At 43.7% G+C, this 26,368-nt stretch overlaps 1 protein-coding gene across 2 annotated transcripts in view; it reads right to left on the bottom strand.

The window, feature by feature from the left end:
* LOC308078156 (ephrin-A5b-like) overlaps positions 1-26,130 on the bottom strand; it is a 103,271-nt gene extending 77,141 nt beyond the window's left edge. For both annotated transcript variants that reach the window (XM_080419274.1, XM_080419275.1), the window contains exon 1: positions 25,028-26,130. In XM_080419274.1, the coding sequence (XP_080275400.1) occupies positions 25,028-25,161 (134 nt within the window). In that variant the 5' untranslated portion in view covers positions 25,162-26,130. The remainder of the gene's footprint in view (positions 1-25,027) is intronic.
* Positions 26,131-26,368: the final 238 nt, after the last annotated feature.

The raw sequence follows: 26,368 nt of genomic DNA, 5'->3' as shown, positions 1-26,368 counted from the left end.
GCAACGAAAAGGTGACTACGCAGTAAAATCCTCAGTCTGTCCTACAATGTTAAATGTCCTCTCTCTCGATAGAGAGGACTAATTGCATCTGTAACAGTAACACCCAGGATTCTAACCCGGGGTCTCCCGCGTGACCTACTCAAGAGTGAATTTCCCCTCCCCGCTTGGCACGGGAGATATCGGGCTTGTGAGCTTTCGGGCAGTACTACCGGGGGGTAGTACTGCCCCGTTTTGACCCGTTACAGCCGTTACTCAGTATATTTTGTACAAGGTCAAGAGTTGCAAATGGATAAATGAACACGGAGGATTTTAGTGTGTACGATGGAAAGAGCCTGAGTCAAATCACACGGTTAGAGAGCCCGAGAGAGCTGCCAGCGGGGTGATGGAATACAGGGCTCAGCGGAGAGCCGAGAACCCTTTACTGGTGTGAAGATTGAGGAAACCGGCAGAGAGAGAGAGAGAGGGGGATTTCCTGGCTGTGTTATGAGTGGCTGGCGATCACATAATAAGGGCGGGGGTCCTCGATCATGCTGCCTGGCCTCTGGCCGCGGCCACTCGAGACCTTCACATGCCCTCTTGATCCTAATCGGGCCCCAACAGCCACAATACAGCATATAGGCCGCCCCTGTATATATATATATAGGTCATGAGGCAGAGCGGACGTCTTGAAACTTGGAAGGTTCCGGCGAGGTTTGATCCCTGGTGCCAAAACGGCCGAAATGTAACCTGTGGCTCTCCGAAAAGGTACTCTTAAAGGGATAGTTCAACCAAAATAATTACTTATTTTCTATCAATTACACACCCCAAGAAGCCTTGAATTCATGAAGTATCTTTTAGTTTTTGTTGCATTCCTAAGCCAATAATTTGATGACCGGGCGTAAAAGATGCTAATGTATCCGGTAGGGGACTCAAAGTTGACTCTTTGTGTCTCCTATCAGAGCCGCCACCGGTCATCAAATTATTGGCTTAGGAATGCGACAAAAACTAAAACAAATCGCCATTAATTAAAGTCTCCATGGGGTGTGTAATCGATAGAAAAAAAATCATTTTCTGGGTGAACTATCCCTTTTCAGGCGGTGTGCCGAGGTATACTGGCGTGCCGTGCCCGTGAAACAAGTCCACGTGTGCCTTGGGATTTTGTGGCAACCACACATTATTATTGCAATATATACTCAATTATATACACTACACAAAAAGTTGGGAATACATTTTTCATTGAGTACATCACTCATTTCCCAATACAGAGGCAAATTATGTACCATAACAAATATATATTTGGCATTAGTAAGTAAAAATGAACATTTACAGAATGATAGGATGTGTTGCAGAGGCTAATTTGCACAGAAGTGAATCAGGTGTGTGACTTGGGATTTTGACTTGCCCTTTGGTGTGCCTTTGCACAAAAAGTTTGAAAACCACTGCTCTAAACCATGTTTTGTCCAGAAAACAATGCTCTGGCTTGATTATGATTTCCAAGGCATTTCTGCCCCATTACATTATAGAGCGGAGAGTGACAGGAAATGGGAGTGTGCGCAAGAGAGAGAGAGGGGTGGGGGGACTACATGGCACCACACAACAGGTCATGGGGTTGGGATTCAAACCCTACGACCTCACGAGTGTGCCTTGGTGGTACGCGTCCTGAACGGCTGACCCAGAAGAGAGGCCCTCCTGCCAGGCTTATTTACTCTGCTCCAGAGTGGTGGTTCTGCCTGCCTGGTGTCTTATTGGGTCTGATCACAGCCGATGTTTGCTACTACAGCCCCAAGGCCAAACATACACACACTGGAGCCGCCTGTCACCACTGCTAGCTCGCACATCCTGCGGCTTCCTAATGTCCCTCCTCTCCCTTACTCACACCACACCACCACACACACACACACACACACACACACACACACACACACACACACACACACACACACACACACACACACACACACACACACACACACACACACACACACACACACACACACACACACACACACACACACACACACACACACACACACACACACACACACTTACTTTATAATTGGGGCGGCATTTTTAACCACAACTCTAAATCCTGGGTTATACTTAGTTGCACACTGGTGTCGTGCCCCCCAAAGATAAACTGATCTACAAGCTCACAACGTGGCACACAGCAGCAACGCGTCGTGAGCTTGTGTTTTCAGTGCATGACACCAGCGCGCAGCTATGTATAAATAAGGCACAACTCCAACCTCAACCCCCTAAAGCTATAAAATGCTTAACCCTAACCTAACCCCAGCCTGAATCCTTTCCTAATTGTACGCATAATTCTTTCAATCTTTTTTAACCATAAAACGAGCCATTTCTGTTGTAAGGACATTGTCCTCACTATGTCCATTTCTCAAAATCTACTACGCTTGCGGGGACATTTGGCCCTCATGAGTATAATGACACACACACACACACACACACACACAAATATCGTGCCTTATTGTCCATTGCTACTTCTGAAACTGCAGAGGTTAAATAAACATGTTGACATGCTGGTGCAGATCAGATCCCACCAAATGCCGACATTAGAAATAGGTTGGTGAATGCTGAAGAGTACCAGGGCTGTGGCAACGCTGTCTACTGAAGAACTAAACAACACACACACACACAGTGACACACACACAGTGACACACACACACACACACACACACAAGCTGTGTGTGCAGCGCACCAGAACAAGGTGTCAGAGCCCGTTAGAGGGCCTTGGCTGGACACAGCTCCAGAACAAGGCAGACAAAAGTGCTGCCTGTCTCCCTTCATTAAGTGATTTAAGATCCCGTGTTCCCGGGTCTCCTTTCATCGGCGTCCAAAGTGAACATACTTAAAAAACCCCAACAAGAATGGGGCGAAGTAGGGGCAGGAAAGCCAAGTAGGTTAGGGCCAAGGAACCAGAGGTCTAAAGCTGAGCAACGCTAAGCCATGCCTATTAGCAGGCTAATTTACATTGGTGGGAGAAGTACTCGGTTACGTAAAGAATGTTACGCGTTAAGTGAAAAGTCGGTGTTCAGAATTTATGTTGGTAAAAGTACAAAAAGTACATTTTCAAAAATGTATAAAAAAAACTTTTGAAAATAGCTGAAATATATATATAGGGGCTGAAAGTGGTTCCTGTATGTTTTGTAATAATAATTCAAATCTACAAAGTAACTAAAGTTTTCAAATAATAGTGGAGTAAAAGTACAATATTTGCCTCTGCACTGTAGTGGGTATTGATTGAATATTAGAAATACTCCAGTAAAGTAAAAAATAATGCCTCAAAATTGTACTTAAGTACAGTACTTGAGTTCCACCACTGATTATACTTGGTCAAATGGCTGCGACTTTGCCATTTTCTGTTGTGCGGCGTGGTCCAAGTGCAAAACAGCCTTTGAACCTGGTTTATTCTTTGTCCTACCCATAGTGTCAAAAATACCAGATCTAACGAGCTCTCTCAATGCGTCTGGGTCTGCTTTTGGCAGGCAACACCATGGTACGACAGACTATAAATTAACCATTAGCCTCCATCCATACAGACGGAGGAAGCGACCGCGCTGCTGAATGCACGGGGACGAAGCTCCGCCCCCCCTCAGTGGGAACCGGCAGCCACTTAATCCATTCACAGTTTCTTCCTGCACAGAAAAGAGGAGAACTTTCTTTCCCATGAAGGTTTTGGTTTAAGCAAAGTGCTTTTTTTTCCACATTCCAGGCTAACAAGACAGAGGCTGTCATAGCCGGGGAGGGTGGGCGAGAGGGAGGATGGACGGATGAACGAATGGAGGAGGAGGAGGAGAAGGAGGGTAGGGGAGAAAGAGAGAATAAGGAGGAAAAAAGAAAGAAAGGAGGAGTGGAGAGGAGCCGCAGCCAAAGACCGGCCCCTGTGGGAGCGGTGGTGTCATAATTACAGCTGATTAAAATGACCTATCAGATATCCCCACAGTTAGCAATATTTGTTCTAAAAACTCCATTACTGTACGCGTGATATGGAGCACCGCCGGAAATTGCCGGCGTAGGAGGAGGACGATGGTGAGGGCTTCGCGGCGGGCTCGTTGGCTGTTCATTTAAAGATGAATTTGCTGGCAAAAACAGATCAAAACACGCGCACGCACACACACATACACACGCACGCACTCATGCGCATAAACACATACGGTAACCCGCATAGTACCCACATCCTTCTCGCTGCTTCAATTAGCACTTTAAGGACAGCAGGCTTCGCTACTTAAAATGTCATCAGTTAGCCCTTTAATTGAAGCATTCCATATGGCTATATCCACCGCCCTGACTGATCTGTACACAGTAGATGAAGGGAGGGGAGAAAAAAAAAAACACATCCCCACACAGATCTCTCCTTTATGAAGACGGAACACAGAAGTGTGTTTGAGCAAGGTCAACTCTTTTTTTTTTGTTTATTTATTTTCTCTCCCGTGAAGACGTACGACACATGTGGAGGGATCAAAGAAAAATACTATAATAATACTCTGCACTGATTGTGCAGCCTAGCTTCAGAGGAGAGGGGGGAAAAAATGCATTCTGTCCAAGAAAGTATCTATTTTTCTGTATCTATCCTGTGCAGTAGTGGGAAAAGTACTCAAATGTTTTACTTAAGTAAAAGTATCAATACTGCAGTGTAGAAGTACTCTGTTACAAGTCAAAGTCTGGAATTCAAAAGTATTGGTATCAAAATGTATTTAAAGTACCAAAAGTAAAAGTACTAAAATGTTTGAAAGTAGCAGATCTACAAGCTCACAATGCGTCGCGATGCGACGCGTTGTGAGCTTGTAGATCGGCTATTTTCAAATAGCCTAGGTATACAATAGGGCTAAAGTGGTTCATGTATGTTTTATAATATAATCATTTATATCTATAAGTAACTAGTAACTAAAGTTTTCAAATAATTGCAGTGGAGTAAAAGTACAATATTTCCCTCTGGGATGTAGTGGAGTAGAAGTGAAAGTACTGAAAATTGGAAATACTCCAGTAAAGTAAAGTACAGTACTTGAGTAAATTTACTTAGTTACTTTACACCACTGGTCCTGTGTTTTCATAACTGTGGTACTGCCATGACAACAGAACTTTCCCCCTGGGATCGATAAAGGTCTATCTATCTATATCGAAATAAAAGAAAGAAAGAAAAACTGAAAGAGACAGAATAGAAAAGAAAAGCAGCCTAATTGGACAGAGACTGCGGCGCTGTACAGACGGTGGGAGCATGCAGGAAATGTCGATTCAAAGAAAAGAAATCGGGCGCTCCAAGCAGCGAGGTGGCTTAGCCAGTGTGGCGCACTGTCAGGGATCCAAACATTTGTTTACAAGGGGGAGTTTTCTCTAAGCGAGGCCAGCGACTGTTCTCTGCGCACTCTCTTAGCCCCTCTCTCGCTCTCTCTCACTCTCTCACTTCCTCTCCGTCTCAAGCGGCGTTGGGACAGGGGGAACGCCGGAGCCCCTGGTCGGGTTCCACGGCTCCTCCACAACGGGGGAGTGGGAGTGGCTATACACCGCACAAACCTCGGAGGCCTTTTGACATTACACCACACAACCATGAGGTCAGAGGAAGACGCTTTCTTCCCCTTGCACAAAGGAGTGATTTTTCACTCACCCCGTGAGAACAGCGGCAAAATAATGAACCCTCGGGGCTCTGGGTATCGCGTTTGGTTTCACACGCGTCAATTCCATTCTGGAGTGGAACAAAAGGGCAGTACGAGAAACATTTGTGGGGAGGGGACGGCTGGGACTGAGACTGCATGCTGTGCACTGCAAGGTTCTTTTTTTTTCCTCCTTCTTGGCCATCTCCTTTAGGGCAGTGGTTCCCAAACAGTGTGCCGACTGACTACCAAGGAACACCATGGTCTGGTGTGTCGTGAGACAAGTCCAGGTGTATTTTGTGACAATCACACATACTGTTATATCTACACAATATACAAACATGTATGAATTATCAGTTAATTTACAACATTTGTACTTTGGCACTCATTTTCCAATGCACCTGCAAATGATATTCTCTAAAAATATATTTTAACCACTTTCCTGGCATCCCTATTTTCGGCATGTCATTATAGGCAAAAAAATTACATTTTAACTAATTTATTTCAATGTAAAACATTGGTCAGATTCACAAATAAAAAATAAAATAAAAAAACACAAAAATAGCAGATCTACAAGTCATACCGCGTAAAAGATATTTGTTTCTGTACATTGCCACTCTGAAGCAAACATTTGTATCCGTTCCATAACGATGCAGTCAGACCTTGTGTGCAGCAGTGACCTTGGTGCCTTGCTCAAGGACTTCCCAGCATGTATACGTGTTGGATATAGACTCTGTTGCGAGGATCGGAACGTGACTTTGCAGTTTTATGGGACAACTGCCTGCCTGGCTGCTGTGCTCCAGCACGTTGATGGATTATGTGGGTTGATTACAGATAAATTATGAAATAATATCTGGGTGGGATGACTCATCAAAGTCAGAGGCCCTGTCATTATGACCAGATGGTTTCCTGTTTAAATCCCCGAACTAGCATTAGGAAAATTAAAAGTGTATAATATGAGTAATAAATTCCCCCATCATCAACAAAGGCTGATTAGTTGTACGGCTGTACCCGTGCCAAAAACAGGAGATCTGCAAGCTCACGATGCAACGCGTTGTAGTCAAACATACAATTACACATTCTACATCTATTATTACAGCTCGGGGAGTAGTTAGGGGTTATGTGTCATGCTCAGGGACAATTTGACACGGCCGGGATGCAAACCGGGGACCTTCCGTTTCCCAGGAGGCATCTCTCTCTCTACCCACTCAGCAATGCCCGCCCCTCTACAATAAAATAAAGACTAGCCTTTTTTCGTTGGCAATCATTGCATAATCGCTATATTACACTCAAGGGTGTTCTTCACTGTAATTATTGCCACTTCAGTGATGCTAACGAAACTCGGCTCAAGTGCATTGTTGCTCGCTGTCGTTGGTAATAGGACAGGAAGAAGAACACTCTCTCGGGTCATGTTGCTCAATTGAACCCAGCACCTTTCCATTGTGCATGGGAATGAGTGTCTCTGAGCTCTCTCTGACTTTGTATCTCTGTATCTGCCAGACAGGTTAGGCTGCATCACAGACAGGAAAAAGCTGCACTTAACTAACGGCTCTCATGGCTGATTAGCCCGAAATGATGATCAAACAGCTGATTCACTGGATAAACAAATGACATGAGGCATTTGGGCTGCTCGGCCTGTGCGCGTGTGCGTATGTGCGTGCGTGAGAGAGTGAGTCTCTGCATATACAATCTCACTGTCTCCCCAAAGTCTGCAGACTCATTTTCCACAGCAGATTAAATGAATCTCTGTCTGTCTGGTCTATAAGAGAGACGGCTCTAAAATTACAATCACAATCATCTGAACCCGGCGTCTGCACCGTCTCCTTTACGTCGTCTTCGCACGACAATACCAACAGATAGATATATACGCGGTATCCTTTTAAACAGTCTGGATGATGGTAAACGAAAACAAATTGCTCTTAAGGCGGTTTCCGCACAAGTCGCACCACCCCGTCGATGAGCAGATACAGGGCCGAGCGGAGAGAACATAATCCCCCTTGTGGTTTTTTTTTCGAAAGCGTGGTGGTGGTGATCTCCAGAGAACAATGCCCCTACAGGGGGACGGCCATATGGTTGCGTAGGGTCGGCTGGTCCACCCCCCGGGGGGGGGGGGGGTCAGGGCCAAGGGGGTTGGAAGAAGTGACATCACGAGGAATCTCAAACTGGCACAGAAGGTGTGGGAGTGCGAAGGGGGGAGGGGGGCCAAGAAAAGAGAGAGAGAGAGAGAGAGAGAGAGAGGGGTTTAGAAAGCTCTGAAGTCTGAGGTCTTGCGTCCCCCCGTCCCCCCCCCATTCCCATATCTGATATCAGGGCCAAGAGTGGGAGTCATCAGCTATGACAGACGTCTGGTCACCAGGGAGAGAAAGAGAGAGAGGGGGGGGGGGAGTTGTCGAGGAAAGAAAGAGGGCCAGCGAGAAACACTTAAAGAGATAAGGAGAAAGTGAGGCCATGGTAGGAACATTATCTCTGTTCTAACCTGAATGTGAGTGTGTGTGTGTGTGTGTGTGTGTGTGTGTGTGTGTGTGTGTGTGTGTGTGTGCGTCTGTGCGTGTGCACTTGTGTGCTCAAGCAAGTGCACGTGCAGACGGATGCTATAGGTTGGGATGTTTACCTGGTATCCTCCTAGTTTTCTTTGAAGCACTAAACTGTTTTCTTTGCACTCTACTTAAAACGTGGCCATTTATTTACCCTGGCGTGTGTTGACTGTTTACCCCTGAGATCCCGCCCCCTTGTAAGTCGCTCTGGATAAGAGAAGTTTGCTAAAGGCCTAAAAAGTGTAATTGCAATGCATGTGTAGTAGTTGTGTGCAAGGATTTTTGTCTCTTGCGGCTGCGTGGGGTACACTGAAAAATCCCGAGTGTTCATTTAACTCGGAGAGGGCACAAATGTAACCAAATGGACCCGCATGGGTCCATTTGGTTACATTTGTGCACTCGCCGAGTTACAAATGGATAAATTAACACTGAGGGGTTTTTACTGGTGCATATTCGTCAATGTCCTTGACAAGAGTGTATGGGAGAGACTGATGCAGCATGATTGGGTTGGTGGAATTCTTTTTTTTCCCACTGGTTCCATGGTGGAAGAAAATCTGTCATGGTGCTGTCATGCATCACAAATCCAACAGTGCATTTAAGAAACCCCTGCGCTCCCCTTCAGGCAAACGGGTGCAGATATAGCTTTAGCTTATACTAGGTTATTTCTACCCCTGGTTGTATCTGGCACAGTTTTGGCGATCCGCGTTTAAAAAACAGCCAATGAAAACCGCAGCTGGTTCCGGAAGCTGATTGGCTGCCGCCGGGGTTCTGGGGTCGACAGCGATTGGGTGTGAGCGTCCCCGACAGAACAGAACGCTCTCTCTCTCCCTGGCAGCGCGCCTTTGTGCCAGGGACAGAATTTGCATAATTTCTTACCCGTCGCATTACAGTCTGCCGGATTTGTTACAATCTGATATCCAAGTGACATGGGACAATGGCAGAACCAAAAATGTTTTAGACATCTGTGGCCCAGAACGGAAGGTATATAGCAGCAGCTGCCAGGCCCGCTTCTGCCAACTCAAGGCTACGCTGGAATAATTAACAATTTCATTTTTTTTGGTTTGGATATATTTCCAAACAAAGTTCAAAGTCTCCTCCTTTGGCACTAACTTGGCGGGGGTGGGGGTTGCTGAGCAGTGTTGCCAGATTATGTGAGAGAAACAAGCAACCAGGTCTGGGAAAACCAGCCCAAAAGAAGCGACTATGGACCACATGAGCACTTTAACATATACATCAGCTATTTGAAAATAGCAGATCTACAAGCTCACAACGCGTCGCGATGTGACGCGTTGTGAGTTTGTAGATTGGCTATTTTCAAATAAAATATTGCGGGGAAATTATAATAAGCAGACCTGGCAACCCTGTTGCTGAGTAGTCAAGTGAAACTGTGTCAAAGCAGTTGTATTATACACTAGAACACCATAGCGCCACACCTCCCAGTACGCTGTTGGGTTGCTGGGCAAAATTGTTGCCTGGGCCCTGCCTCCGCCATACAGGAGTGGGCTGGCTTTGGTGGGATGGTAAACGCGTGTGACGTCTCAGCCGGCGCATTTCTCTTACCCCCCCCTGTGTATCGCGTGTCTAGACCCCACTAGCACGACTTCTTCGCAGAACATGTGACCCAAAGGAATGGTCACGGGACTTCAGCACCTATCAGACCAGAATTTTATTTCTACATATTAAAAAAAACTATTTCCCCCTTTTTTTCTCCCTCAGAAATCAGAAATGTTCATATAAGCGAAAGTGAAGAATCCTGACAGAGATCTAGAGCCGCAGCACCGACACACACTGGGATCAAAGGATGGTTCAGTACTGTAACTGCCGGTTCATGGCGGTTTTTCACCCTGATTTATACTTGGGTTGCACGCCATATCGCACACCTACGTGTAAATCAGCCTTTATGAAACCGACTTCTCTGACGAGATTGACTAATAAAATATCAAGTGCCAGTCACAAAACAGAGTTATTAAACCGAGTTGATCTTTACAATCCAATCCAACATATTTTTATAGCAAAAAACTAATTAAGATTACAATAAAGAAATAAATGCATTAAAATCCATAGTTTCATTTCTGCTTAAGTACATTTTAAAGCTTAAGTATAGTTATTTTTGTATGCTATTTTTCTATACGGTAACAACTCCATAATTATAAAGTATCGTATTGAAAAAATAAGATAATGCTAAGAATGTGGAAGAATTTACAGCGTTGTTTACATTGTTATGTTTAAATGAATACAGTACATGATTTGAATTACATTTGCAAAGGTTTTTGCAAAGCCTATACTGTATTTTTTGTGAGCATAATATTTATTTCACAAATAAATATGATTCAGCAATGTAGGCTGATTTTACATTGGAAGTTTTACTCGTAAATAACACTCGTAAATAATACAAAAAAAAGGAAAGAAAGTGGTATCTACCTAAAAATATCTTAAATGAAAGATTGCAAAATTAGTTATGAACAAATAAGAAGGGATTTGTCTATTTAAATAGCGGCATACTATAATACTAAAAACTGCCTTTAATTATAGTACAAACAATTTACATTTGTTTTACAATTTACAATATAATTTTAACCAGCAAATTGTATTTGTATTCATTATTTTTCTGGTCGTTTTTTATGATTACAATATGACACATTATTTTGAAACAACAGCCCAAAAGGAAAGAAAATAATAATAATAATTGAACTACTGAACTTCTCCTGCCTATGGTTTTTCACCGCTTATACAGTATTCTGCTATAACTCAGTGGTCAGTCCCATCTGGAGACAGGAATATTACCACAGCACCGTAAAGACTTCCGATGGAAACCTAAGCAGCCAGCACACTCAGGAAACAAATAAAACATCTTTATGAGAGAGATTTTATGATCCTAATAGCCATAGTCTCAGTCCAATGGCCTCTAAGTGCTCTCCTGGACAGCTTTGTTTTAGGGCAAGCCATAGACCAAGAACACAGGCTCTGGCCATAGAACGGGCAAAGGAGATGTTTACCATTAGTTACTGTTTTCATATGCTAGACGGAGCCCATTTAAGAGACGCCATTTTTTTTCTGCCCCAAAGTGGGAACATATGCACTGTGGTGCTCGACATTTAGGGGTAATATGAAGTGGTCACAGGGTTACCACTAGTCTTAAGAGGGACAATGTGACATTATGGTTATTTTTTTATTTTTTTTACCATACATTTATTCAGCAATTATGGTCAATTAGTTTGACTACTTGCCGTTAACAAAATAACTACGGTGCCATACATTCTACGAATTTATTGACACCATTTTAATGTTATCAAATAAACAATAGCATAATCTATCTTCAAAAATAAATTTGTTGGAAAAATTGAAAATGCTACTTTCAAGTTAAGATTAATTAATTCAGCAAAAGTACATTTTAATTTCCTCAGAAATTTCTGTCTCGTTTTAGCAGGCACATTGACATACATGTTTTCTCTCCCCTCAGTGTGAAAGATATAATTGTGAACTTTGTTGTATTTTGTAATTCTTTAGTGCATTATAACTTGCATCTTATCTCTTCTCCATATTTCACCTTTTTATGTTTTAGTTTTTTGAATAAATGAATGCCCTATTTCGTGTTTTAACTATGAAAGTGTTGCACAAAACGTAGCAAAAACAACTAATCTTCAATACAAGCTCATAATGCATCACATCACCACGCGTTGGGACATCGTAGATTGGCCATTTTAGCTAGTTTTAAAAATATATTCGCCTATATTGACCTGCCCAAATTAAGGACGCAAGGTTGAAAGTGGTTAAATCTGTCTGTGGGGTTTTTATGAATATTTAACCAATGAAAAGTATTAACAAGTGACTAAATAAGAACTACATTGGATGTAATGGAACGCAGTTTATTTTTTCCATTTCTTGAAAAGTAAACTGTCCAACAGTTTTAGAGACTTACAAGGTCTCCAACCGACAGTGACTATAGTCACATTGTGGTGTCAGGCTCTGTGGATAAGATCTTAGTTAATTAGTCTGGGTGAATATTCAGGGGGAAACCCATCCGGTTCGGGTGAGGCTCATGGGGAAAACCCATCCCTTCACCTTCTTTGAAGGTTTGTCTTTGAAGTGGGAATGGGGCATGTTATCAGTGACCTCTTTACTTAAAAGACAATGCAAAGGCTGTTTGACCATTAGCCTTTCTATTGTAGTGGCTTGTCTAGGTGTGGTCTACACCCTGATACAGCTTATGGCCCAAAGGCAACAACAAGAAACTACTACATGATAAAAGGCACAAAGACACCGAGAAGGAATGCCCTCTGAGGCAGAAATGGCTCTAGGTCATGTAAAATGGGTCTTCTTACCAGTCAAATTGGAATGACCGAGAGATCCATTTACATTCCCCCACCTCAAGATCAAAGTCACTAAAATCTCAGCCTCAAATTAGAAGGACTAAAAACCTGCCAAGAGCCAGGCGAAACTCTTAAAAGAGAGGCAGCAGCAAATGACAGAAAGAGCGTCTTGTCTGATACATGAGCGTAGTACTCTACTCGAGCAGAGCGATCCGATTGGTGGGAAAGGGCGAGCCGTGATTGGCTGGGACGGTGACATTCTGTGTCGAGGGGGACCTGTTACTCCAGATGCCCTCGTCTCGTCCCCTGCAATGTTTGCAGCCCCACGCACGCGATCCCTCGCTCCGCCTGGCTGCACCCTCTCATCGCATTACTTCTGCTATTCTAACTCCTCCATCAATTATGCACTAGAATAACTAAGGGTCCTGGCGGAGCCAAGACATAAAGGGGATCATCGGCATGGCCACTCGCTGCGTCTGCCTGAGCGTTCCCTCCGTAATGCTGCAGCCAATGATATGAGTGCCAACGCGCCAGCTCAGACAGGACCTCGTTGTCAATGGCACAGATATTGATGGCTGGGGCATACATACATACATACATACATACATACAACATGGTTGAGGCATGAATGCAACATTGTGACAAATGTATCACAACTTGCACAATGGTCATTGTGTTACGATGCAAGTCGGGCTGGGGGGGAAAAAAAAGTCCCCCACTTTTCGCCTCACTTGGATAACCCCAATGTTCCTCCCGCCCCCCGCCCCAACCCCCCCAATCCCACTCTCTACTCTTCTGGCTTGAGAGAATTCCCCGCCGAGATTGTGATTGAGTAAGATTACAAATGGTTTCAAATAATCACGGACGCGGGATGTTGTCCGGGAACATTTCCGTTTTAAAATTGAGAGAAGAGCGGCGAATTCCTAAGAAACGGCCAAAGATTCCGCTTTTGTTTCTCCGAACAAAATGGAGTCGAATTCGGAAATGGCTGACTGTTCCCTGCTCCACTATGCTGCAGAATGTAACGAAGAGGAGACGACTCACGCTTATTGATACAAATCTTGTCAGTCTGTGATTTTTTTTTTTATGACTCTGAAATAAAGTTTAAACAATAAAAAACTAATCAAAGTCGTCTATCTTCAAAGAAACACCAACCAAGCGAGGAGGGAAAAAGGCTGAGAGGACAAAACGTCGACCCCTGTACTAAAGTCACGACGGTCCTGACCTGGATTTCGTCTGGGTTGCGTGTGAAGGTCTGCTGTCCAGGCTCTACTGTGAGATCGCAAACAGCGTTTTAATATTTCATGTGTCCCAAAGCTCTGGCCACGTTCGAACACAAGAGGAAACAGTCTCTTGTCTCCATGGGCCAGTAAGACACACTAAAGTTCTTACAAAGTCACACCAAGTTCATGAAAAAAACTAATGTTCCTAACTCACATTTAAACACCCTGTGTTCTGTTCCCATCTAAATGATCGTTAACGTCCTAACGACCTAATTTGTACAAAAGGGGATTGAGAATGATACAAATACTTTCCGTATAGTTGATTGAACAATATTTGTTTTGATTTGACATGAAAGCCTGTGACTGTGCTAAACATTGGTCTGCAATTTAAAAAAAAAAACGTACAAATGTTTTCATCGTAGGTTTTCTTTTTTTAAATGTCTTAAACCAAGACAACTAGACAGCAGAAGTGATTCTACAAAAAACTGTCCACATAAAAAGGTGTTTTGGATTAACTGTATGGCTATGGGTTAGTTTAATTATATGCAGCGCTGTTATTGCAAAGCAGAAAAACATTATGCAAACCACGGTGACTGACAAAAAAAGCGTGACTAGAAAAGTGTAGTACAGTAACTTAAATTCCTTCCTCATAACCATAACCATAACCACTGGACCTGGCAAAACAGGGACCAAAAATGGCTATATATATATATATATATATATATATATGCACACATAAACCCCCAAGTCAAGTTCCAGTAGCAGAAAATGGACATTTGGTTCTATTATCGAAATAATCACATTTGTTTCACATTAAGCATACATTTCTCTGGCCAATTTCTTTGAGAGTAGTCTCAATTGTCTCATCTTTTCCGCCTGCCTTCAAACCTAATGAAAAACAGCTGTGTCTTTAGTCTATCCTTGCAGTCCTTTAAAACAAACAGTGTTTGAGCTACCAACACCAGACCCGACCACACCCTGCTGACATTTAGACTAATATAAACTGCCCTAAACATGAAGCATGGGTCTGCTCACTTTCTGGATAAACAACCGAACCAATACACATGCCCCCTGCTGCAGACAGTACTGAGTGAGTGAATGAGCGAGGCCACCACATTACTGCTGTTATATAGTCCCAATTGTATCACCCGCTTCCATTCTATGATCACAGCTGAGCTCCCGACCGGTTCCGTTGAGTCAATACATTCTCGTTCTCTGCACTCTGCTCATTGGAAGACAGCGGTGCAAACGTATCCCTTTTAGTGTCACTCAGGTTCAACAAAATGTTTCTAGAGTATAATAGAAGGCATATAAGGCACAGAAGGCTCTTCTACATAGCTTCTAAGGGCCTTTCACTTTCTTCATGGGGTTCAATTTACAGTGCCTCTTGGCCCATGGTATGTATTTTATGTGTTATTTCTTTGTTCAGCCTAAAGTGTGCAGGGAACCCCACATAGTCACTACATCCACTCCACAAACTTTGACACGGGGTGTGCGCTCCTGTCCAGAGATGCGTTCCTTACAGCAGAGCAGTCTCGCCCGGTTGGTCGGCTAGGAGGCTTAGTGGTCCTTTAGAACCTTTTAGAGGCAGTTTTCAGAAGCTTTACTGCAGTCATTAGAGGCGAAGCTGATTAATGTGAATGGTCAGGCAAGGCCTGGCTTTCTGGGGGAAGAACAGAGAGAGGTGAAGGGTCCCACAGGAAGTGTTTTGTGTCTCCACACAAAAGGGAGGGCTGACCTCTTAAGCCCCTTAGAGCCTCTTTGCTAATACCCTCACCGGTGCCTTAAAAGACACGGGGGATGCTATTTCACCACTCACATTTAAACAGGGCACACACACACACATACACACAAAAAAAGCCCTGCCGAGATTAAAACCTTAAAGAAACAGTAGAAAACCGAACCTCTGTGCACTGGAGTGAGACTGTGAGATTAGGTAAAAGGAGTCCCTCCTAATCCATTGACTGTTGGGCATTTCAAATAAAGAGTACCCAAGAAAGATCACACAGCTGGGATCTGGAAACTGGATCAAATAAATATCCAATTAGTTGAAGGGAGCTTACGGAAAGTGGAAACATTTATCAACATAAAACTGCTAGCTCAAAAACTAGCAGTTTGGTTAGTTTCATCTTGGTTGATTTGGTGAATCAACCAAGATTTTGGTCATTGATTAGTTGTTTTTAACTTGTAAACTCTATATACTGTATAGAACCCTTTTATTCTGCCAGTCCAGACAACTTGAAATAGCCAGTAGCAATTCATCGTTAGAATTTTCAGATCTCAACCTCACCTAACCTGAAAAAGCTGGTCTCTGCAAGATTTGTTGATTAAATAAACTAATCAATTAGTTGACAAATCATTCCTATGACTATTATTAGACTAAGAATGTCTTTAGACGAGGACAGCCGTACATAAAACGTAAAGAGGGAAAAAAGAGCTCCAACTGCTAACGTTCTGTTAACTGGAATGAATAATCTGTACCCGCCTGTGACGCTCTATAGGCTAGAGAATAAATGCAAGAAATTTCAACATGAAACAAAAGACAATGAAGCAGCCAGACTTTAAAAAGGAACTCATCTCTGGCTCCTGTCACTCAAGCCGTGGCGGAGCGAGGGCCGAGGCTTATTAGTTTGAGCTGAGACAGAAACCTGCGTGCGGGGTCAAAGTGCACTGGAGCTGCCTGGCTGCTCCACAGGACAGCCATTCCCTCCAGTGCAGAAAACCACACAGCAACTCCCAGAATGTTCATTTGGAGCTCTGAAGAGTGCCGGTCCATTCTTAAACTCTCACATGTTAAATGATCACTTCTGGATTTACCTGTGTAATTAGATAGAACCCGCAATTCCTTCACCACATGAATCCTAGCGTCCCTATTCTGGGGTGAAACAGTCTGCAAAAATAGCAGATCTACAAGCTCACATTGTGGCCTAGTATAGAGCCCTGGGGGAAATCTGGTCAAATACAGGGTTTAAAGTGGTTAACCGATTGGCAATGCTCAGTCTTTTCAAGGTGTATATAAGTCACAATTACTTTAAGTATAGTAAGTAACTGAAACCGGCGTGCTGTGAAGAAATTGATAAGTGGCTTCTTGTACGAAATGTAATGGAGGGTTTCTGGTTTGTTTTCCATCAAATTTTATGACCCGAAGAGTCTCTCTCAGTCAGTTTGTTGCGCTGCACTTTTTGTCGTTATAGCTGATAGCATGCAGGTTCAACGGCAGATCGAGTCGCTCTGCTACCTCCCAGAATGCAATGCGCCAGTCGCAAACCACATCTTTAGCCACAGGCTGGGGAGGAAAACACAGGTTCTAACCCTGACCAGGGGTCCTCTGTCCTCTCACCCCTGTGACTGTGTGTGTGAATCACTGCTGTTGTGTGCGGCACCGCCCCTAATATCATTTACGCTTCCACGAACGAACATTGATCCATCCACTTCTCATCATGTCTGTCCTTCTCAGAGAGCGTGCGCCGTTAAAATCAGGCTACGCTGCGGGACGCCGATTCAGGCGGCCCAGACGAGGGCCGGGGAGAGAGGGCCGTTGTCCCGAGATTCAGTCAATATTTGGACGCTGCTTTTTTTGGGCCAGTTCTTTTTTTATTAAGCGGAACCGAGCAGCAGGGAGCCAGGAACAGGCCGATAGGGGGGAAAAAATAGGGTAAACACTCAGAAAAATGTGAACAGAGCTATTCACAATGCCACTGGGAAACTATCACAACATCAGCTCGCCAGTCGCCACCGACTGAAAAAAATGCAGCATTGTTCCTTAAGTGGAGATTAAAAAAGGGAAGCAGTGTGTCGAGCAAACAGCGGAGGTCATTCTACTCGGGAGACGTACTGTGTCACTGTGACTGGCTATTCGATGGGGAGGTTACGAGGCAAAGAGAAGAGCCACGAGGCCATCGCTCATTTCTGGGCTCATTCTCTCAGGCATTCCATCAAGGGATGTTTCATCTCCCTTCCCAAACAAGAATGCAATTGCCATCAAAAAGGTTGTGACAGGGGATGTTATGAAGTTAGCGGTCACTTAGCAAAAACCTGGGAACGGGACCTCTTTCTGTCACCCAGACATGTTAGTGTTTGTTGTATTTTTAATCTTTGGCTGTCTTGTGAGAGAAAATATGTTGCATCTGTTGTGGAAAGCTTTAGATGGGCATTATCAGGGATTAGAGGAACCCCCCTGAGGTGACAGTGCTCTCGTAGAATGCTGGAATCCCTATCTCCCCCCAGCTGCCAGGTCGTTAGTCCCACCCATTGATGTTCCTTGATGACGAGGGGGTATCAGTTACCATGGCGTCGGAGACACAAACAGCTTGGGAGATTAGGGACGGAACTCGGCCCTGATTCTCCGCTGATCCCACCTATCAGCAACAAATAAACACCTAGAGCCGGCGGTGAAGGTTGTGTGGGCCCGTGGTGGATTTTAATGAAGCAGCTAAATAGAAGGTCAGCGGGGAATTCTCTAATAGCTCCTTGTTGCTTTGCTGCCGCTGCTGCTGCGCTAACAACACACCGCCGATATAATTTATTTGACTTGCAAGGAACCAGACACTGACACCAAAATGTAACGTCTGCGACTAATTCCTCTCACATGTATGGACAGGGTTCACATATATTTTCCATTAAAACACTCCAGATTGTGGTCCCCTGACTGGATTAAAAGCATGTGAGGACGCGCATACCGATGGTGGTTTAGCAATATTATGATGGTAAACTAGAACCCACCAACAGACTACAACAGCATGAAGTGACAGTGCATCTAAAACTGCACAATGTCAGTATTTAACAGTGGTTTTGTACTTTTTTGTGTAATCCCTAAACCTACCAAGACCAAGAAATTATCAAATAATGATTTCCATTCATTTTCGGATTCTCCTCAACGCCATTGAAACCCAACGTGCAGCACTGTATTTACACCATATGTCCTTGCTAATGTGAACCCAGCTGTGCAACTAGCTCTATGGCCCTTCTCTCGCTCCCTCCAGAGATTTGATTGTGCACCGTAGGCAGTTTCTCTCTCAGGCTAATTAATATGACTAATAAATATCAAAACAGCACATTTCTTCATTTCAGATTTATTTTATTTTTTTTTGTTCTTTTGAAAAGACAGAATTTTACAGTAGGCCTATGTCTTACAAAAGTGCCAGAAATCATCCTTATATCAATTGTGCTGCTCTCTTTCAAGAATCTCTGTCACTGCAGTTTCACCCCTTTTAACGAAGTAGCTCATAATGAGTGCAGCTATTTGCTGCACTCATTACTTGAGTAAAAGTAAAAAAAATAAAAGTTCAAATAGCCAAAGTAAAGTAAAATAGGGCTTTTGTATGAACCCATTAAGACCGGGAACGCGTCTTTGTCATTTTTAGATTTCTTTGGCTATTCAAAAATAGCAGATATATAGCTCAGAGCTTGTAGATCTGCTATTTTTGAAAAAAATGAAAATTTGTGAAAATCTTTGAATATATACATTTGTAGCAGAAGTAGAAAGTATAGAAAAAGTAAAGAAATAGTACTTTAAGTACAGCGCTTGAGTAAATATACTTGGTTACTTTTTCCACCCCTGCATTCACAGAGATGGGTCCCATTTGTCTGGCCTAGCATCACCATAGGAAGACACTGCGCAGCCAAAGGATCACAAATAATAATGGCCACATCTGAGACGACACGACACTCTTGAGACTCCATCACATGCTCTAGACACAATACAAGTACCCATGAAAATATCTCCGCCATTTCCATTTTATCATCATTTTACGAATCATTTCCCCGTTTCGAATCAGAGCTCCTGTGTAGCGGATTTCATGAATGGCCGAGGATGTACCATGTTCTCTAAGGGTCAAATAGCTCTTTCCCACTATGAAAGGCAACCCAGAACCTCAAACTTTCCAGAACCCTGTGAAGTTCTGTGATCGTTCTTTGTTTGGGTTTCCATTATAACCAGAACCACCCCTGAATGGGGAAGTACGTCATAAAAAAAAATAACTAGCCTATCTACAAGCTATTTTAGAAAAGAAAAAGCATTACGTATAAGTTCTGAGTTCCCAGAAAGCAGGATTAGCACCACCTCCTGAGAACGACCCAAGAACCTTATCTGAAACCGAGCTGTAGCGTGTGGAAACAAATCCAGAACCTGTGAAATACGTCCATGGCACCACACGGTTCACTTGTCATCGCTAAGAGCCATAAAATGTAAAGGAGGAGGACAGAGGAGAAGGAGAAGAAGACAACGACGACGAAGAAGAAGCAGCAGCAGCAGTACCCCAGTGGCACTGAAGACTGCGTATAGTTCCATCAAGCAGCAGGGTGCTGGGGCCCAGGGTCTCGTATGAAACACTGCAAGGTTCTGCTACGGGTCAATGGGGCCCCGAGTCTTTGCATGGCACTCTGTTATATTATACGGCCCGGGTCGGGTTTAGATTAGAGTCATGAATGAGAAAAGGAGACGGTCATTTAGAGTTACTCATTTATTTAGAGAGAGAGCCCCATTCTGCCCGGGACAAAGTCCAGGCAGGGTGCCTTGCAATGGCCCATCGCCGAGGCCCCAGGGCCAGCGGTACTGCCCCAGTTTTGACCCTGACTACAGTCCCCTCTGTGCAAGCTCCCTGATGCTTAACCCAGGGCCTGCCTGGTTACCACCGAGTGTGTGACCCCAGCATATGTGTGTGTGTGTGTGTGTGTGTGTGTGTGTGTGTGTGTGTGTGTGTGTGTGTGTGTGTGTGTGTGTGTGTGTGTGTGTGTGTGTGTGTGTGTGTGTGTGTGTGTGTGTGTCTCGGAGGAGCATGCACCATGCTGAGACCTTGGCCCGCTGTTGAAACACCCCTGTGTTCCTCTCATTGTCTGCCCCAGCGTGGGTTGGGGGGTTGGGGCGGTGGGGGAGCATTTGGAAGAGTGGTGGTGGGGGGTGGGTGGAATGGGGGTGTATGGCAACCAAGGAATGAGACTTGTTGGGAAACTGGGAATCTTTGTATGGCAGTGATTCTCAATCTTTTTTTATTTTATTTCAAGGACCCCCCCAGTTTAATATGCATTAGGGCACGGACCCCCCATTTGATAACCATTCCTATTTCTGGGACCCCAATTTACGCTGTAAAATCCTTAAATCCTCACTGTTATTTTAAAGGTTTTTGTTAAAAGGTTAAAGCACCATATTGTGATGGTAATTGCTCTAGAGTGTTTGTTCAGTAACAGGAGTCTCTCTAGCTCTTTAATAAACAGAAAATACATTTTCAGGCAAGGCGACAACATTTCAGCCAATCAGGAGAGAGTACCCATTTGTCAGCTTCATTTTTATAGTGTTCCAGTTCCAATTTTGTCTGCTCGTTTCTTAGTGTCATTACTTACGTTTTCACTTGTTTAACCTGTATCCTGACCGAGTTATCTATCCTGATTGGATAAAATTGGTATCCCGGCCTGAAAATGCACTATCTGTTTAATAAAGAGCTGGAGAGACATGGAGACTCCTGTTACTGAACAAACACTCTATAGCAACGAGTACAATCAGAATATAAAGCTATTTAACACTTATTTTAACCAAAGGAAATCACTTACCCTACCTTTAACTCTGAGAGTGTGCAAACATGAACCAAATGGACCCGCATTTGAATACTCTCGAAGTTACAGACCTGAAAGGGTCCATTTGGTACCTAACTTGCAATCATTTAGCAGGGGGGCCCCCTGGAACCCCCTCGAGGACCCCTGCGGGTCCTCGGACCCCACATTGGGAAGCGGTGTCGTAGGGGACAGAAACAAAACGAGCGTCTGCAGGTTGTAAAAGGGACAGACAGTGACTGTAGAAGAGATGTTATTGCTCCCAGTGTTAGTCAAGCAGGAAGCGTGTCAGCCGACTTTGATGGCACCACAAGATTTGCATTTGTACATCAGTATCTCGCCGGTTCCTCTACTTTTCCCGAAACCATTGCGCACACACTTCGCCTCAGGGTTAACAGTGTAAAGACAAATATTGCTCTCTCTCTCACCCTGTGTGTGTTGTGTTTTATGTTCTGCCAAAAGCCCATGGAACCAGTTTCCCCATCTCAGACCAAATATTACCTTTATTTTGATTCTGACTCATGCGAAAACTGCACAGTAAAATTCTGTCAGTTGATTAACCACTTCTCAAACCCTATATACGTACAGTCCCCCAAGGGTCTATACTAGGCCCTCTCCTGTTTTCCCTCTATAATAAATATCTTTGCCAAAAATAGGCGATTTAACAAGCTCACAATGCGTCACTGTGTAGATCTGGGTTTTTTTGCGGCACGTTCACCTGAGGATAGGGCCGCTATGATTCATGGAGTTAATTCTGAGAGTGTAAAAATTGTAAATTCTCTATTTATAATGTTCCATGGTAAAATTAAAACTTGTGTTTTTGCTGCATGTAGCCTCTCTACCAAAAAGACAGCACTTGACTAACAATAACCAGTGGTGACAACAAAGTATATACTACTCAAGTATTCAAAAGTACAAATTACGAAGTAGCCTACACTTCCAGAAACTGTCAGACATTTTCAGAAATGTCCTGAAACTAGTCCATAGCCGCCATTTTCATCCATCCGGGGTATGAGACTGCAACCACAACTACCGATCCCATAGCCTGCGAGGACCGCTCACAAAAACGCTAACAGCTTAAATTTGGGGAAAGTGAGAAACGGGCTTCGTCACTCTCTTCGTATGCCAGTGGTTGATGCCTGTGTGCAAGTTCAGATCGAAAAATGGATTCTAACTCACAGACAGAGGTTACATAATTTAAGATGTTCATAAAGTTTCAAAAATAGCAGATCTAAAAGCTCACAACGCGTCTCATTGTGAAATTGAAGATCGGCTATTTTCGTAAATCTTTTTTTTTGTAAGTTTGGGGTCCCTTCTTAGAAATGTAGTGGAGTCAAAAGTACAATATTTCTATTTGAAATTGAGCAGAGTGAAAGTCCTCAGCTTGAAAACAAAAACAAAAAAAAACAAATACTCTAAAAGTCCACCACTAGCAATGAATGACACATCTGTGTTCAATCCCAACAAGGACATAGCACTATGTGCTGAGGTCATTTACATTTATTATAAATCATTGAGTCACACCACCGGAAGATGACCTAACCCTTTGTTCAGATTCAGAATATTTTTTTTTAAAAAAGTGCCATCAATTGCATTTGTGACAAAGCAGAAGTTAGCATTTGTTAAACAGAGAGCAAAGTTATTATAGGTCAAATTCTTCAAACTGATATTATTAATTTCCCTGAGGTTGCAATTAGTTGCAACTTCAGAAAAGAAAAAAGGGGGGAATAAAGCTAAGTAGAGTAGAAACGGTAGATGGCAACCTGCAGCATATCGTTTGCTGTCGGGCAGAAACCTTGCATCTACATATTTGAACTTTTTTTGGGTGAATTAATGCCCTACTTGATCATACTACAAGTACAATGTCACACAAAAGCAGCAAAAATAGCAGATCTACAAGAGATCTGCATTTTTTGCTATTTTTTTGCTATTTGAACCGTGAAAAAAAAAACTTTTGGACATATGAGGTTTCCACCCAACAGCAAAATATTCAAGACAGGGTTCACTGTAGCTCTGTTCATTTTTAGGAGCCCCTCGGAGCATTACACCGTTATAGCCTCACAAATAATGATCCACCACACTTGATACCGAAAGATTCTGCAACTTAAAATAAAAATGCAAAGGCGATAACAAGCATTTCGTCAATATTAATAGACAACAGACTCTCGGAGTGAGTGCAACTCAGCATTATTCTGAAAATACAGTGGAGTGGACCAGGGATCAGCTGTATATTTGGTCTTCTGAGATAACCGCTTGCTATGTTGGTCTCGCTGCAGCTATCAATGTGGATTATTCTGAGCGTTTCAGTACGTTTGTGAAAATATTCTGGATATTACCATAGCCTGATACTTAAAAGTGTGAGTTTTCTGAGGGCAAGATCAGTGTTGAAAGGCATGTACTTGTCGTCTTTCTTGTGATCTGATTTCACTTGTTCTATTTTTAATCATCTCCAAATGTCTTTTTATAATGTCCGACAATTTTGTATAAAGCACTTTGCCTTGTTGTCGAAATTAGTTGTAGGCCTACAAATAAACGTTGCCTTGCCGTGTGGGGGATGTTTGAAATAAGCTATTCATTTTATTAGCCTATATTGTAAGGTAGATCTTATGGCTAGCCTAAGCCTATACCAGGGGTCTTCGACAGAGTTACTATAACCATTTGAACCCTAGCATCTTTTTTCTGAGGAGAACTTTAGACAAAAATAGCAGATCTACAAGCTCACAACGCCTCGGCTTGCACTGAGAGGCGCAATTTTCATAGGTGTACAGGGGAAAAAGAGCAGACCAAGTAAAAATACAATCTGAAACCCAATTTTATACAAAGAGGGGGTCCCTGCTTCATCTCTCTCTCAGCTAGGGGGTCCTTGGCCTAAAAAACGTTGAAGACCCCTAGCCTATACCATTAGAGTCTCTAAGTCAATAGGCCTACTTTATTATGATATAGGCCAGTTTAAATATTCGTATTTTATGGTGACTGGACTGGTCAATGTCATGGGTGAAGTTCACATAATAACACCTGGGAGATATGAGAGTCAATCAAAGGTCTGCGTCTATATCAATACATGTCTTTCCCTCGAAACTTAATTACACAATTAAAACGATGAATGTTCATGTTTTTCATAGTCTTTCGTTACTAAAAATCTGACTTCTGAATAACCAGATGAAAGGGAAAGCAATCGGATACAAGATGATGAGAGACAAGAGATGCTTTTGGCAAATTAAGCACTATTGAAGAATACAAATAAAAATGAATAGGCTAATAATAATAAAAATCTGCACAGCAACATGATCAGTCTTAATTTATCAATCTCTAACTCTGAACGTGTATACGTTCATACATCTGTTCACGTCCAGAGTGACATTGCCTCTCTGGCTTTTGACTGTGTGACATTGGGAGAATTCGGTAGCCCATTGGTTCTCATATCTTATACTTTGGCTATTCAAAAATAGCAGATATACAAGCTCATAGCGCGGCACCGAGTGCCGCGCCATGAGCTTGTAGATCTGCTATTTATTTTTTAAATCAGCAGATCTACAAGCTCATAGCATAATGAGCTCGTAGATATGCTAATTTCTTTTGTATCTTGAAAATGTGTGAAAATCTTTGAATATGTATAGATTTTAAAGCAAATCTTTTTTTTAACTCAAATCTTTGCTTCTGGGGGTGCCTGGAATGAGGGGTCCGCGGGCAAATAGTATCAAATATCAATGTGGGGGTCCTTGGCCATGAAAAAGTTTGGAGAACCACTGCGGTATAGCCCCCATGGTCAAGCCTCAAGCCCCCCGATCCGCGATCGGGGGCGCAAGTTGCGACGGGTCGGTGTTGCTCACCTGGGGTTGGTTCGGTTCCAGTAGACTGCATAGCGGTCCGAGACCACCTTGGAGGCCGGGTCCTGCTGGCCGTGCACGCACACGCACGTCCACACGGCCACGGCGACGAACACAAGCATTTCCACCTGCGGCATATCGCTCTCAAAACTTGTTGGACAACAAGCCGGGGAGCACTGGAGTAAAGTCCCTTCTCTCTTTGGAATCGGCGTCTAGGCTTGTTGCGGCGGTGGTTGAAGTCCTTCTGTAAATCACATCTGAATGTCGCTCCGCCGGGGGATACAGTCGCTCTCTTCCCACACTGTTCTCTCTTTTCTTGATGTATATTATTATTTAAAAAAAAATAAAAGCGGGGTTTAGCCCCTTTTAAAAACGGCTAACTATTTCTGCCTCCCGGTGTTCTAATCTGACCGCGTGTCCATTGCAACAAACGTATCCCTTCCCAGTCACTGCATAACGGAGTAATAGCCTCGTAGGGGCTATATGTTCTAAAATAATGGATGATAAAAACAAATCCAAAATAAGATTTCTGCGGCGGTGGGGAAAAATACTGTCCCGGGAGCAACAAGAACCTCACACTCCCGACTCAAACTGCCGCGTTTCTCCTGCTGCTGCAGGGTCGGAGTGAAAAACACAAATCCTAAAAGAAGTGAGAGTATGCAGTCCTTAAATCATACGGAGAATAAACTCCAGTGTAGCAGTGTGAGGGAGGTTAGATCTCTCCGCAGTCTTCTGCCGTTCTCCTCTCCTCTCAAACTCGGGGGATTTAGTGGATCTCTGTCCCCGTGTGCTGTGCTCCGTGTCCCCGCGGTAGTGTGTCTCTGATTTATCGGGGCGGAGCAGTGAATAAACCAGCCCCGGCGTCTCCAGGAGCTCGCTCGCTCGCTGACTGGCTGTGGATCCCACTGGATCCCTCTCTCTCAGCTGTGGATCCTCAGCTGTGGAACAATGTAGCGCTGGTGCCGAACACACCAGACCAGACCTACAGTTGGTTCCAACGCTGCTCCGAATGCACAGCAGCACAGCTATATGACTGACTGACTGACTGACTGACAGCCAACCTGGCAACACACACAGTCAGCCAAGGGAAGGGAAAGGGGGTCCGCAAGAAATGTAGTGAGATCTGTCTGAAGAAAATTAACCAAGTCAGCGCTCAGTCATGACAAGCACCCCCAACCCCCACGGCCATGCTCCCCCCGCCCCGCTCCGCTCCTAGCCCGAATCCCCCCCCCCACCACCACCACCTCCTCCTCCTCAAGGGTTGCCATGTCCGCTTATTATAAGCGACCTTGGGCTTCTTTTTCTGTGATTGATCGATTGAATATTTTATTAGACAAAAACGAG

This window comes from Gymnoscopelus braueri (assembly GCF_963280865.1).
Source record: "Gymnoscopelus braueri genome assembly, chromosome: 22".
NCBI lineage: Eukaryota > Metazoa > Chordata > Actinopteri > Myctophiformes > Myctophidae > Gymnoscopelus > Gymnoscopelus braueri.
Note: the sequence above shows the minus strand (reverse complement) of the source record. Positions and strands in the feature narration are given on the sequence as shown.